This window comes from Carettochelys insculpta, chromosome 3 (genome assembly GCF_033958435.1).
Source record: "Carettochelys insculpta isolate YL-2023 chromosome 3, ASM3395843v1, whole genome shotgun sequence".
NCBI classification, from domain to species: domain Eukaryota; kingdom Metazoa; phylum Chordata; order Testudines; family Carettochelyidae; genus Carettochelys; species Carettochelys insculpta.
In genome coordinates, this window is record NC_134139.1 from 79,112,428 (window position 1) to 79,127,793 (window position 15,366).

Consider the following 15,366-nt stretch of genomic DNA (forward strand, 5'->3'; position numbering starts at 1 on the left):
TTTTTGTTTGCTCTGCTTTAAATCCTAGATATTTGTGCACTGCAATTCTCTGCTAGCTGAGGTGTTATTTCCTTCTTCCAGCTGTAGAATAGCTGCCATAGTGTTCATGCTTGCTGCTTAAACCCTTGTTTCATGGGAGTAGGTGGACAGAGGAAGAGAGTAAGGTAAATGGTTTTCGTAGCCTGCCAGTACTCCGCATGTCTCTTATGGAATAACTTCTTCCCTGTGTTCTCCATACAGTAGAAAAACGTCAGTTTAAGTATGTAGAACCCTCTGCCCTCAGACTCAAAGCGTGGGATGTATCTGCTTTCACAGAGTGTAGAGATCTGTGTTGCATGAATTTATGGCCACGTGGCATCTTTGGCCATATCCATGAAGGCCGAGGACTAAGCTATGGAAACTGAAGTGCCCTTTCATTCGTAGCTTTATTCTCTCTAGGCCATGACTGATGCATGGCAGTATAAATAGTGTGGGAAATCCTACTTATGCTGTTTTTATGTTAAAACTATAGGGAGAGGACTTAATTATTCAGAGCTAGCAGTATGCTGTCTTTTCCAAGCACTAAATAGATTATTTTAAAAGAAGAAAAGGAGGAGAAGGTGATGGGGGTCATCATGGAGGACCTTACATTCTTTTATAAATCTGCCCACAGATTCCACGTCCGCGTGTATTTTCATATTTTTGGTCCAAGACAATTTTCAGTCTTTTGATAGCATTAATGTTGTAAGCATTACCTGTTGAAAAAAATCTTTTCAATTACTGCAATAGTATGCTGTTAAGTTAGATCTAGATACTTAGTGATGGGTGTGTGCATAAATTATCTTGCAAATGAAGCAATAAGAAATACCTTTTTTTTTTACATGAGACATGTGCTTCAGGGATGTGTATATAACATGCTGTTTAAAAAATGCCTTTTATGGAGTTATTGGTCTCACTTTGAGACCTTTCTTTCTCCGTTCATTGAAGATGGTGAAATAAAAATACTAGCATTAGAAGCAATTGCTATGCTTGTTCTGGGCGTTACAAAATAACGTTAACTTGCGTTACAAAGGAGACCCCTTGTGTTCAGTATAGCACATGTAACTCTTGTCTCAATAGTGTTTGTGCTCTAGAACAGCAGCTAGCGTACAGGCTCTTTCAAAATAAGTTTGACTTTGATACAAAACATCAGGGTACATTTTTCTTGTTGTGGTAGGGACTTTACATAATTATCTAATATACTACTACCTTTTATATCTAAAAGTGCCTTTTAGGAAATGAAAGCTCAAAATATAATGTGGAAATGCTTCAGTTTTTATAGTATTAACATTTAAGTTTCTCACAGGTTTTCAGAACAACTAATCGCTTTGGCCATGTCTACACTGGTGCAAATCTTGGAAATAGCCATGCTTAATGACCATTTTGAAGATTACTAATGAGGCGCTGAACTGAATATTCAGCACCTCATTAGCATTTGCACACTTCTGGCCATGGCTCTTCAAAAGCGCCGCTTTTGAACACATTGTGGCTCAGCGCAGCTACACAGGGTCCTTTTCAGAAGGACCCCGCACATTTTGAAATCCCCTTACTTCCCTCAGCGTGCGTAGCCGTGCCAAGCCGCAGGCATTCGAAAGCGGTGCTGTTGAAGCACTGCACCCAGAAGTGTGCAAATGCTAAGGAGGCGCTGAATATTCAATTCAGTGCCGCATTAATAATCTTCAAAATGGCCATTAGCATGGCTATTTCAAAGATTTGTACCAGTGTAGACACCGCCCTTGTGTGAATATGTAATGAATATAAATATCTTGTGAGGTAGAAGACAAGTTCATTTTGCTGTCCACATTAATCCTACCAGGGTGAAATCCACTTGCATATGTTAATCTTTAGTGCAATAGCAATAAAACTGGTGGGTCAAATGTTTCCTCGGCCAGTTTTGTTTTTGTTTTTTTCCCCTCCTATTCCCTTTTTGCGACACCAAACTACTATACAGCCTTTCAGGTAAAGGAAAACCTTTGACCTTTCTGATATATCTGGAAATTCTCCATTAGATGACATCATCTGCTCCTAATGCTTTTGGTAGCAGGTGTAGAGTGAATAGCTAGCATGTTAACCGTTATATAATAAGCCTGGTAATTTTCTCCTGGTATCTTTTATTATGCTTCAAGGCATAAGCTTGCCCCAGTGGTGGGGAAAGGAAGAAATTTTCAATATTGGACAGTCGTCCCGCAGCTGCTGAGTTCTTGCACCTTATTCCGAAGCATCTGGTTTTAGTCCCCGTTGGAGACAGAATACCGGACTACGTAGGTGATTAGTCTGATCCAGCTGTGGCAGTTTCTATGCTTGTTTTTCTGATCTTAATTCACAAAGCAAGCTGTCCAAAGAAACAGAGTGTTTGTTTCAAATGCAGGGCTTTAGGTTTAGCTGAAATTCTAAGCATGCTGTTAAAGTGGTGGAAGTAGATTTCCAAACTATGTAGGTTCATGTTATGCATAATCTGACAAGTCAGACTGTTAACTGTGGTAATAATCTCTCATGTGTCTGTGAAGACTGAAAGTTCTTTGTCTGATATTTTACTTAATCACAGGTGGTGTGTAGGAGACTAAATCCATACCAAGGCTTTTTGTTTCTCCATTTTGATGCTTATAGTGGGTTTTAAAATACGGTAGAGAAGTGTTTCAAAATAACGTAGTTTGTATTTGCGCCCATTTCTTTGTCACACGCAACTTTATTCATCCAGAATCTTATTTGTTCTGTCCTTTTCCTTTCCATTTTTAATCTCCCTGGAAGTTTACCCAAGCTTATATTTTTCATTTGAATCCTTACGTTAAACTACAGTAAGCCTTCAATTTAACGGACTAATGGTGGGAAGGAGTGTTCATTAATGTCGAAAATCTGTTTATATTTAAATGGTTATGCTGTCACTCACTCCTGTCCTCTGTCCACCCTTCTCTTCCCCTCCTCCTGCCCCATTCTTCCCCTCTCACCTCTGTCTCCTTCTCCCAATTACCAGGAGGGGAGCTGAATGCTGGCCTGGCTCCTTCCACCTTCTGCAGCTCTCCAGCCCCCCAGTTCCGAGGTGCCCGTGTGAAGGCAGAGTGTGGCCACCCCTAGCCTGCCAGCAGGCAGCAGCCTCCAACACCATGGCTGCTGCTCAGCGTCATTGCAGGCAGCGGTGGCCAGGTGCTGATGTGCTCCATGCACACAGGGCTGGGGGAGGAGAGCTCCTGTGTCTCACTGCAGGCCCCACCCCCCAGCTCCTCTGGCCCTAGTGACCCCGACCACTACGGTGGCCACTACAACCGTGGCAGTCCCAACTGTTCTAGCAGCTCTTCCAGTCCCGGCAGCTGCTCTGGTGAGTCTCTGGCATTTATTTGGGGGCATGCAGGGGCTGGCAGACAGCATCCCTTATTTCCAAAGTCCGTTATATTGGTTTCCATTAAATTGAGGGTTTACTGTATTCACTTTCCGCTTTCCATCTAATCTGGATGTCAGTTCCCAATAATTTGTCAGAAATTTGTTAATAAAAAGTGAACAATTAACACAAACTTAATTAACTTTCAGTTATTTTCCTTTCTGCTTTTTTGTCCTTTTATAGGCTTTGATTGGAACTTGGTGTTCAAATGGGATTACATGACACCAGAGCAAAGAAGAGCAAGACAAGGAAACCCAGTTGCTCCCATAAAGTATGTTCCTATCACCACCCTTCTGCGCTCAAAACAATGTTGTAGATATATTAAAAGTGCAACATCGTGAGCTACTCTCTCCCAGATGTCATCTTCAATGAACAACCCCTATGCTAACTGATAAGTGCTAGGCAATCCTCTCCTGAAAAATTTTTTTTACATGCAAGGCATAAACTTGCAATACCATAATGCTATTCCAGAACACTGCATGTTGCTAGGCTCAAGCAAAGAGTCATCCATTACTGTCTTCCCCTCCCACCCTGCACACATCCTTTTACCTTACTGTACCACATGGAACAGAAAGAAGAAACTTGATAGTGTAAGCCTGTGCGTTTGAATGGAAATAAATTCACTGTGTCTTTTACTGTTCAGCTGCCATTATTGATATGCATATTAAGAAAATGCCCAATAGCATTTAAGAGTTAACATCAAGAGCTTCCTTTATTTTCCCCCCCTCTTCTACAATGTGTGGAAAGATTTTTAACTGACTTGTTTGCTTGCTAAACATCATAGGTTAAGTATCAGTAGTTAACTGTCAGATATGTATGACATGAACACATTATAATATGTACTCTGTGTACATCACTTGGCTTGATGTAAATTGACCAAGAATCGTTATGACTGTATAGACTACATTTTTTTCCCAGCTGCAGAAATGGGTTATTGACTCAGCCTCACTGGGAGGATGAGGCTTAGGTCATGCAATGCTTCTTTAGAACTCATGAGACCAGACCCTCAGGAATGGTTGTAAGTGCGAAGTAACTATTTCTAGGAATTTGTGTACTTCCCACACCAATAAAATGACCCCTTCTTTCTTTCTTATTCTAAGACTGTGGTAAGGGTTTTAAATTCAATAGGATTTAAGAATCCATGTCCTATATATAAAAGGGAACTTGAGATCTGAATAAGAATCTAGAAAGAGAGCAAAAAAGACTGGCATATAAGCCAGAAAGGAGTATGTTCTTCAGAAATGCTAGTGTGGTGGTATGCGTGTAATGCTACACAAGGAATAGTGATTAACTGAGGCTATTTCTAGAGTGCACTTTTTTCCAGGAGGCCAGAGGTCTCTTGAAAGAAGTTTGCTGCATCCAAGCAATGCATCTGCTTTACTGAGAGCGCTGTTGGAAAAGCGAATGCATTCTGCCGACATCCCTGCACACCGCATGCCACAAGGTAGAAGAGAAGTCCCGGCAGAGGGTTTTTTTCTGACATTTGGCTGCCTGTAGATGGGCCAAATGTCAGGGAAGCCTCTCCTGACCGAATTGCCAGCAAAAGATGTGCAGTTTGCATATCTTTTGCCAATAGTTCTTCACAGTCTAGACACAGCCTAAATGCCTTCAAGATCAAAACAGTGCAAAGCTACTTCCAGTAGGCATTCAGGTTGAAGGCTCAAATAATAGAGGAAGATAAACTGGCAGATCATTAAATATTTAACTTCTGGCTTTCTCTCCCTTCTGTCCCTTTAGAACGCCAATGATAGCTGGTGGTTTGTTTGTGATGGACAAATTGTATTTTGAAGAATTAGGAAAGTATGATATGATGATGGATGTGTGGGGTGGAGAAAACTTAGGTATGTATATTTCTCCTCGGATTTCCTTTGAATGAAAGAAAATGATTTCTTTAACCTGATGTTTGGGGATCATGACAGAGAGGATTTAAATGATAGTTCAGACGAAGTGGATTATTGGCAAAAACTTAGGCAATAAAGCATCAGCTTAAAATAGAGAATTAGACTAGGATAGGTCTGGCACATTTAATATGAATGTCTGAGAGGGAAGCATTTGCTAACTATATTGGCCAACAGAATAGAAGTAAGAAATCACAGGAATAAAGATGCACTTTGTTGAAAACTAAGTTTCTGTACAGCTCAAAAGTGTCATTCTTTTAAAGTGCATCAGTTTCAGAGGTCGCTTCTACACTCTCCCCCTCCTGTCGAAGGCGGCATGGTAATGAGGCAATTTGGAGCAGGCTAATGAGGTGCTGACATGCCTATTCAATGCCTCATTAGCATAATGTTGGTCGTGCGAATTTTGAAGTGCAGACTTCGTATTGCAGATTGACAGTGCAGATGGGGGCAGCTTTGCAATAAACACCCCACTTCGACATTCCCTTTCTCTGATCTAGTTCTGTGGGAGAAAGGGAATGACAAAGTGGGGTGTTTATTGCAAAGCTGCCCCCATCTGCACTGTCAAAGTGGGGCACTTATTTTGAAGATGCATTCATCTGTACTGTCAATCTGCAATTCGAAGTCTGCACTTTGAAATTCATGCAGCTGCCTTTATGCTAATGAGGTGCTGAATATGCATGTTAGCTCCTCATTAGCCTGCTTCAAATTACCTCATTACCATGCCACCTCTGACAGGAGGGGGCGAGTGTAGAAGCAGTCTGAGTGTATAAGGGGCTTCTTAAGAAGTTGCTAAAATATAATCATGTAAAGCAGAATACAAAAGTTCATGAGTTGAATCTTCTTTACTTTTAGAAATCAGTTAAAATGTGGCTGGATGCCAACTGATCTTTTTTATCATCTGAGCTAGAAGAGCATATGGACCTAAGTTTTTAAGACAATTCTCTTGTTTTTTGGGGGGAAAGTGGCCCTGGGCTATGATCTAATGCTTATTCTAGGGCTGCGTTTGATGTTTGTGTGGAATAATTTTGTTTTGGTTGTCTGGATTATTGCAGAATCAAGATTTTTGCTTCTGTTAAGAGTCATAGATTCAAAAATGTTTTCACTAACAACTTTTTAGAGCATTCAGTTTACTGTTGTCTTTACTGAAGGACTAAATTAAGTATCTTAGACAGTTTTTTGAAGTAGTTGATTTAGAACCAGTTACAGTTCAAATCTGTGCACAGCACATGCAAAGTACTGTCTTGTCAAACTTCTGGTGTCATTTATCTATCCATCCACAGTTTTTTACTTAGATACTTAAAGGCTTTGTGTGCATTTATCTGAACGTGTTGCCAGAAGTACATTGCAGTAATACAAATAATTCATATGTTCATATGCTAGGAGGATTGTCTCGTTTGATATCCTGTGTTGCTCAAGCCATAGAACTGCACTAAACTCCTGGCCAAACTAGAATGCACACAATAGATGATTAAGAACACCCAAATCAAGCATTTGGCTCTCATGTTGTTTAGCTTATTTGAATGTTGAAGCAATGGCCACTTCACTTTCCTTGTTCTCTGCAAGTGAAATATTTTCTTTTAATCCTACGTAACATAGTGCAGATCTGTAGAAAATGTGGTATGCGTCAGCATTTACAAATTATTTTAGGTTTACGTGGCTACTTATCATGCATTCCTAATTGCAGAGATTTCATTCAGAGTGTGGCAATGCGGAGGAAGCCTTGAAATTATCCCCTGCAGCAGAGTGGGTCATGTGTTCCGCAAGCAGCATCCTTACACTTTCCCTGGTGGGAGTGGTACTGTGTTTGCAAGGTAACTATTTGCATGTTCTTGGCTAAATTGTAAAACTGTGAATTTTTGGTGTGTTGTTTTTTTTTTTTTTTCCAGTTAGCCAGAAGGTGGCAGTAACTTCATTAAACATACAGGGCCTTGTAGTAAAAAATGTATGATATGAACTGAAGTGAAAATCTTTTGAAGAAATTGTTTAATTAAAGTGAGATTACCTTTCAGCTCTAGTGATAACTCAGGCTCAAATTAGGGCAAGATAAAAATTGAAAGACTAACTTGACAGTGATGAAACATTTTAATAAAGCAATGAGGAATTGTTTAATATCAGCCTGCTGGGCTTCGAAGCTTCTGGGCCAAATTGGGAAGAGGAAGACATGCTTAGAGTACTTAGAAAATATTTTAACAATAAAAACTTGTCATCAACTTTGAAAACTGTATGGCTGCGCCTACACTGCTTTCCTCTCACAGAAGTGGAATGCAAATGAGGGTGATAGAAAATGCAAATGAAATGCTGGTTTGCAGATCTTGTGCTTTATTTGCATAATCTCACACGATTGCATTTCCGAAAGAGGCTTTTCTTGGGGGGGAAAAACAGCTGTGTAGGTTGGGTTTTACTTTTTCTACGTTTGACACTCAAAAGTGCACCAACAATGAACTTTTTGTGTGTAGCATTTTAGTCTGGGGTTTCTGCTTCGTTACTAAACAGTTCTGAGGTGTCATTTATAATTTCATAGGTCCAAATTCTGATACTTGCACTGAGTAGTACCTATTAGAATCTGGCCTGTCAAATGTCCAGTTCTCTCACTCTGCATTTGTTATCTGATGTTTTCCTTCTTTACATTGTAACTTAAAAAAAACTTTTTGGGGAGACATCATGGTCAAGAAGTAAAGAAATCCCATCTTTGCTGCGTGAACTGGAATCACCCTTTTCTCAGTTTTCCTACTGTATACTGAGGATAGTGATTTTTGTCACCATTTGTAAAGAGCTTTGAGACCTGTGCTTCAAGGTGCTGCGTAAGTACATTGCAGTAGTATTACAGTCTTGTAGTTAGAAATTTTTGCTAACGTGCTGTTTCCCTAAAGAACTAGAGATGCATTGCAAGGCCTGGTCTACACTTAAAAATTTAGATCAATATAAGTATGTCACTGAGGGGTGTGAAATTGAACATCATAGTTCTGCCAATCTAATCTGGTGTAGATGCCACTAGGTTGATGGAAGAATGTCATTACGGCTTGGAGAGGTGAATGGAAAACCACTCTCAGTTGCTCTGGGAGAAGTCTGTGTTACATCACAACAGTGTGGTAGCTGAACCGCTATAATATCCATAGCATAGATAAATTCTAATTCTAGGCGCAAAGTACATTGAGCAGTTTTTTGGAAATTCCTGCCAATGTTTCCGAGCTGATAAATTAATATGCTGATGCTTCATAAGATTTACAAGATGCTAAATGCAAACATAATAAAATTTTGTTTGTACTGTAGGAATTCTGGAGTTCCAGGCAAGTCATAGTTAACATGAGACATCTACACCAGTGTTTCTTAAACTATGTTCTGCAGAACGCTGGTGTTCCGTGAACAACTTGCAGGTGTGCCGTGAGCGTCTGACAGTTTTTTTTTTATATCAGAAACTGATGGTATATATTTTCTGTTGTTAAAATCAGATACAGTGTTACCTCTTCATTGCTAGGATACTTGATTAAATCACTTCATTATGTTTTTGCTATATAAGTTGCTGTTTGGTTTTGTTTTGGTCTGACAACTTTTAAGAAAGTGCTCAGAGCTGTTCTGCAGAAAAATATTATTGTCTGGTGTTCTGTGGCTTCAAAAAGTTTAAGAAACACTGATCTAGAGAGTCTAGACGTACATTCCTCAGATCTTGGGAACTTCTGAGCCAATTTCTTGGGCAGTATTTCTACATCAGATAAAATACTGGATGTGCAGATTTCTGTAGAACTACATGGATTTCACTTTTAGTGTATCACTGGTGAATTGGGTTATTTGGTGAAATAAAATTATTGGTCTTGTTTCTCTAAATCACTTTAACAGGAATTTTTCTCCAAGTAGTTGCATTGCCTTTCTGTTGAGCTGCTGCTATGGAAAATTATTAATGGCACTGGTGAGGAAACAAAAGATGGTAATGAAATACCATCTTGATTGCAGACCTGTGCCAATATTAATATTCCACCAGGGAATAGGAAGATCTACTGATTTCCATTATATGGGTTGGCTTTATGATATAACCACATATTAATGTCACAGGAGCTTTCAGGATTTTGTTAATGAAAAATTCTGAAAATTGCACAGCAGTGTGCAAATTACATATTTGAGCTGATGCCAAGGTGCTTTTCCTCCCATAGGGCTTAATGGGTATGTAATAGAGGTGGGCAAATTTTTTCAGGCAAATAGCTTACTTGCCGAAAAAAGCGTGTTTTGGGTAATCAAAACTGTTGGTGTCAGATTCAGAGTTCTTCCAAACAAACTGGAAAAATCAAAATGTTTAATGTCACATTTTAATGTTTTGGTTTTGGCCAAAAAATCGTTTTGATTTTTCAGGCATTTTGACAAAGCAAAGCACAAGGCACTAGAATCACAAAATGACAAGAGGTGGTGATTCATCCTTCACGAGCTTTAGCCCAGTGCTAAAGGCATTCATCTGGGATGTGAGATGCACAGAATGTGAAACTGGTCTCCAAGATTGTGGAAGAGTGCTCTAGCTTCCAGGCTGCAGAGTCATTCTCTTTCCCTGTATGAAGTCACTGTGAATGACAGTGGATAGTTTTTTTCAGCCAGGGAGAAAGGTCTATTTTTTGGGGGGGAGAGTGGGGGCACCACCATCTGCAGCTTCTCCAGTTACTTTGTGAATCTAGCCCTTCTTTCTTTTGCTTTTTTGAAAAGTTCATGCTAGTATTATTGTTGATATCCTTCCTGTCCGGTTGCACATACTTTAGGAGGCCAGGCCGACGACCTAAAATAGCTTTTCTGTACATAACTACTTAAAATTACAAGAGTCTCAATATCTCCCAGGTCTAGAAGCAAATGCTGGATTCTTCGGGGAGCATGTGAATCTCCCTTCCAAGTAGCATAAAGTGCCTATTTCACGTCTTACAAGATCTGATGGCAATGCACTTAACAACTTGTGGTATTTTTATGCACAGAAAACTTGTTACTTGGGACAAGATAGCCATTATCAATCCTCATCACAGGGGATCTTCAATATATAGGAATACCATAGCTGAAAGTGAAGGGTAAAATATTTATTTCTTTGCTAGGATGACCCAGAAAGAAAACCAATTTAGAAACTATCAAAACAAGAAAGCAGGGCAGTAGCACTTCAAAGACTAACAAAATAATTTTGTTGGTTTGTGGGACAGACCCACTTCTTCAGACCGTACCAGAACAGAACAGACTCCATTTTAGAAACCGCTTAACATTTTGGAATGTTACATATGTTTGTAAGGCCTGGAAGTATGATGGATTAGTGGACAAATAAGACGGAGGGGCTGACTTAACATTTTGGGTCTGTTACATTTGCTTTGAGAATGCCGCCTCTGTGTGTGCATATGTAGAACAGCAGGTTTTTTGCAGACAACTTCTGATCAGGTAATATGCTTATCCATTTAATATTAAATTGCTAAGGCCTTAGAGTTGTTTCTGTGACCTGTATTCTAACAGAGAACTTTGACAGAGTGACAGTGCGATATCCTGGAGAATGACAAAGCTTTAGTCGCACTACAACTCAGAAAAGGTTTAAAGACACTGTGTGTGTATACAGATAAATATACAAACGTGCATTGCAGTCTCTGAAGTGTTTGGACGTTTTCTTAGTTGTAATGCAGAATTTTAGCTAGTGCTGCAAACATCTAACCTTCAGCTTATTCTTTATCATCTCAGCGGCAGTGCAACCTCTAGGTTCATAACTAAATATTTCACCACTTACAACAGTTTATCCACTTGTGTAGTGTTCAAGTTGGCGGGGGGCAGAAAGGAGATTGAGCCACTTTCTGTAGGATCCTGTGTCCATTTTCTGTGGAGCAAAACTAAACATACTCGAAAGAGACAACAATAAGTGTCATGATTGTGATAAGAGAAAACATAACCTGCATCTCAATTTCATTGTTCTTAGAAATACACGTAGGGCTGCAGAAGTGTGGATGGATGAGTATAAAAATTTCTATTACGCAGCAGTGCCTTCAGCCAGAAATGTACCCTACGGCAAGTAAGTCAGATTTGCTGCCTCTTCTTATTCACTTGTTCTGTTTGCCATTAGTATTTGACAAATACCTCACTTATTAAACGTGCTTTAAAATATATCAAATACAACTGCCAGAACTTTGTTTTTGTTTCTCCCTAGTATTCAAAGCCGAACAGAATTGAGAAAGAGACTTAACTGCAAACCTTTCAAGTGGTATCTTGAAAATGTCTATCCTGAGTTAAGGTGAGTCTAAAACAGCCGTAGGGTTTACTGGAAGCATAGGCTCTTTCCTTACCTGACTCTGACCAGTAACTTAACTGTATCTCTCCTGCACAGGCTCATAGAATATTAGCAAGTAAAAACAGGTCTCTTGCCTTTTTTGCTTACTACTTTATTCTTGGCTGTTGTTTTCTTCATGGCCCATTCTTTGTACTCTTCCTTCACATGAGTACTGCAGTCTCATCACATGATTCAGTAACTGCTTAGAGGGCTGACTTTCTCCTCTAAAACTGTTGTGCTTGCTGGTAATGCACCTTTGTTCCCCTTCGAACTCTTAACTTCACCAGTGCAGTATGCTTAGCTCTGTGACCAGCCTTGACCTTGGCAGTCTGCACTGCACCTAACTGGCAATTTAGTGAACAATCCTTCCACAGAGAGTTCTGTGTTAGCCAAGGTCCTCAAATGAAAACATTTAAGGCACTTTGGAGACATTGGTCTGAGCCCGAACCGGAGAATCAGCCTTTGTTCTAATCCAGCCCTTGCTGAATCTATGTCCATGAATAGTTATTAATCTTCACATATTAGCTCCTCTACTGTTTGAAATATGGGTGTCTCCCCACCTGGCAGTTTATAAGGATGTTTTCAAGACGAAATGCACAATGAGTGTGTATTTGCTATGCATAATACAATCTGATTGGTGAAGTTCTAGTCATCTCTTCAGTGAGAAATAGAAAAATCTTCAGACAAAAATTTTCAGACAAAGATTTCAAATGAATAAAAACACTCTGCTCTCTAGCCTACCAGTAATCCCTCCAGTCAGGCCTTGGGGGTCTGTAAATGTGTATCTGTCATACACCTAATCTGAATAAGTAGTTGTAGATTAGTATGTGCTTTTATAGAGTAGCACATTTCTTGTTCTTGTAGTTCCAAAATGCGTTAAGCAAGAATACAGTGTGATAGGCGCTTGTGGTACAGTGATTTTGTTGGTAAAAGCACCAGCTATTGCACCCTCAGTAAAAATTTTCACAGCCCCATCATCATTAGAACCTGTTTTATAAAGAGGGATAACAATGAGAGCCTGGAGAAACTGGTGACAAGTGGAGCCAGTAGGAGGAGGAGAAATAAGTCAAAAAGACAGGGTAACACAAGACAGCCTTCCCACTCTGTTATCTTACCATCTGTCCCTATTTCCCTATACCCATGTCCGTTTCTGGTTTTATTCCTGTGCATTTGAAGGCTGTCATCTTCATCCCTTCAGTGCTGACTGAGTGCCAGTAGTGTGAATGTAGGGAACACTGGAAGAATGTTTTGCTGATGCCTGGTGTTCAGCAACCCCAGGGAAATAGTGAATCTTCAGCTCCTCTTTGAAGCATGCTCAGTGCAGATGGAATCTTTGGAAATGTTTGCTGCCAGTCCTTAAAAATCTTTACTAAATATTTGTAATAGTCTTTGGGGCAAGAACTGTCTTTGTTCTCTTACAGCACTCAGCACCTATGGTCTTTGGTCCAGGACTGGGGCACAAAGATATTATGGTAGTACAAATAAATCTTGAATTCCCCCCTCTACCCCACCCCAATGGCCTACAAAGTCTCAAAATCTCAGTGAATTTTTCATGAGGACTGCAAAAGGCTTTAATGCCACAGAGACTATCTGCCAAATTACAAGTCCTTGCTCCAAAGCATGGAGACATTTCGTTTCTACAAAGGAAAAGCTGACTTTGCAAAACATTGACACAGAAACATGTTTTCCCCAAACTTCATTTGTAGAAATAGTAAAACTGCTTTTTTTAACTGAAACTTTAAAAGATAAAATCAGCCTGGGGCACAACTGAAGCGTGCCAAATTTCTGCTTCAATGGTTAAAGTTTGGCAAAGTCATAAGCGACCTAAAGGGGGGATTTTAATGGAAAGCATTACACAACATGCATTGCTGCCAGCCACAATTGTGGTGTGACTCTCTAATGCTCTTGTTCCTTGTAGTTCTCTGGTATGTTTCACTCCCATTCAACCTTTTAGCTGACACATCCACTAAAAACTTTGGCCGCTTAGGAATTTACCTGTAACTTTTTCAGAATGTTATGGGGAGTGGCACAGCGTTTTGTGTACTAAAATAAAATGATTGCTTGTTGCTGATTGCCTGTCATCTGGAAGGCTATTGAGTAAAGGAAGAGCATCAAAGTTTAAAGCAAGAGAGAAACTGAATGAAAACAGATGTTTCTTGTTTTATATTTAGAGTACCTGATCATCAAGATATAGCTTTTGGGGCTTTGCAGCAGGGTACCAATTGCCTCGACACTTTGGGCCATTTTGCAGATGGTGTTGTTGGAGTTTATGAGTGTCATAATGCTGGGGGAAACCAGGTCTGTATACTATTAAATTTGTTTTTTAAAAGTCCATAGTCTTTCTGAAAAATATGGAATTTGAGTCAGGAAATGTTCACTAGTGTTGGAAAGGTCAAATCAATACGGTTGGCTAAATCACTTGTCCCTCAGCTGCTTATTTTGAGTTTTAGGATCACGGCAGTCAGAGGTAGATAATATGATCCTGATTTTCCATATCCTATCTCAATTTTTTAATTTGTTACTCTGACTTTATAGCTGTATCCTATCCATACCAAAAGTTGCATGTTTGTTTAAAATGTTTGCTGTGGAGCATGTCTACAAAAAAGTAACAGTTTGGTCTGAGAATTTATATCACCATGTTCTGTAAATGTCCTAGGGGCTGGGGAAGGAGGTGAGAGAGTTACTTTTACGTGAGATTGTTCTCCCAGTGGGTGTGGGGCTGGTGGGGGTTGGGGGGGTGTTAATGAGTGCGGGGAAAAGATTTTTCTTCTATCCTAGATGTGTTCTTTCAGAAAGCATAGGCATCGAAAGTCACATCCTACTCCATTACCAGTAAAGATGGTGTTTCGGTAAATCCTTTATAATCCTTCTTTTAAAAACTAATTACAAATGTGTCAAAGCAGTAAACAAGAACTGAATGGAAACATTAATTATTGCCAAGGATCTAATTATATAGTTGTCTTATAGACACCATTTAACCAACTACTTGCATAGGCTTTTCCCTCTAGGTTCCTGTTAGTTTTGTGCACAAATGGTTCTCAAATGCAATTAAATTGATATTAATTATAATAAATGATTAACAGGCTATATAGTAAATTTGCTAATCAGTCAGTTTACTACCAAATCAGACTATTAGTCACATCACTTTAAATTAGAATGCCAAAAAAAATGAAAATAAGACCAGGACCACACAACTTGAAAAAAAAAAATGAACAATTCCAGAAAAACTGTATGAATCTGAATGCATTCCTACCATCCCTTAAGCTTTAGAGGCATCTTCAGTTCCAGTCTCTTCACCAAAGATGAGAGAGATGATTTTCCAAGTGATGTTAAATTTGATTACCTTTGTATAAAAGAGTTGAAGAGTTTGCTTTACACCTTCTTTGTACTGCCTTGATTCTGGCCCAGCTTTTCCTTATTAGGTCTCCCAGTGAGAGTTATCACTGCTTAAAGGGGGTGGGATCGCTCAGGTAACAATACCCCAGAAAGCTTCTGTAAAATTAATAGACTAGATCGTGACTTGAGTTTAGACCCTGCATCTGATATTTTGTTCAGTGAATGTTTTGAGAATTATCTTGAGAATCTCCAAAATGTATGCAAGGCAGAACCAAACTACTGCAGCAGACTTTCTCTATACAGAATGGGCCTTGGCCCTTCATTCAGAAAGGCAAACATTTAAGTACACGTTGAACTTCTCTAGTCCAGCACACTCATATCTGGCAACATCCATGGTCTGACATGATTTTAGTTAGCTGAAGGTCTACTTATGGATGTAGTTAAGTTTCCCATGGTCCCATAAAGTTGGTTTAGAGCCACCA

At 39.5% G+C, this 15,366-nt stretch overlaps 1 protein-coding gene across 2 annotated transcripts in view; it reads left to right on the plus strand.

The window, feature by feature from the left end:
* Positions 1-15,366, plus strand: part of GALNT2 (polypeptide N-acetylgalactosaminyltransferase 2) — a 154,602-nt gene that overhangs the window by 122,943 nt on the left and 16,293 nt on the right. For both annotated transcript variants that reach the window (XM_074988657.1, XM_074988658.1), the window contains 6 exons: positions 3,575-3,662; positions 5,129-5,232; positions 6,974-7,100; positions 11,201-11,293; positions 11,429-11,512; positions 13,720-13,846. In XM_074988657.1, coding sequence (XP_074844758.1) covers positions 3,575-3,662; positions 5,129-5,232; positions 6,974-7,100; positions 11,201-11,293; positions 11,429-11,512; positions 13,720-13,846 — 623 coding nt within the window. The remainder of the gene's footprint in view (positions 1-3,574; positions 3,663-5,128; positions 5,233-6,973; positions 7,101-11,200; positions 11,294-11,428; positions 11,513-13,719; positions 13,847-15,366) is intronic.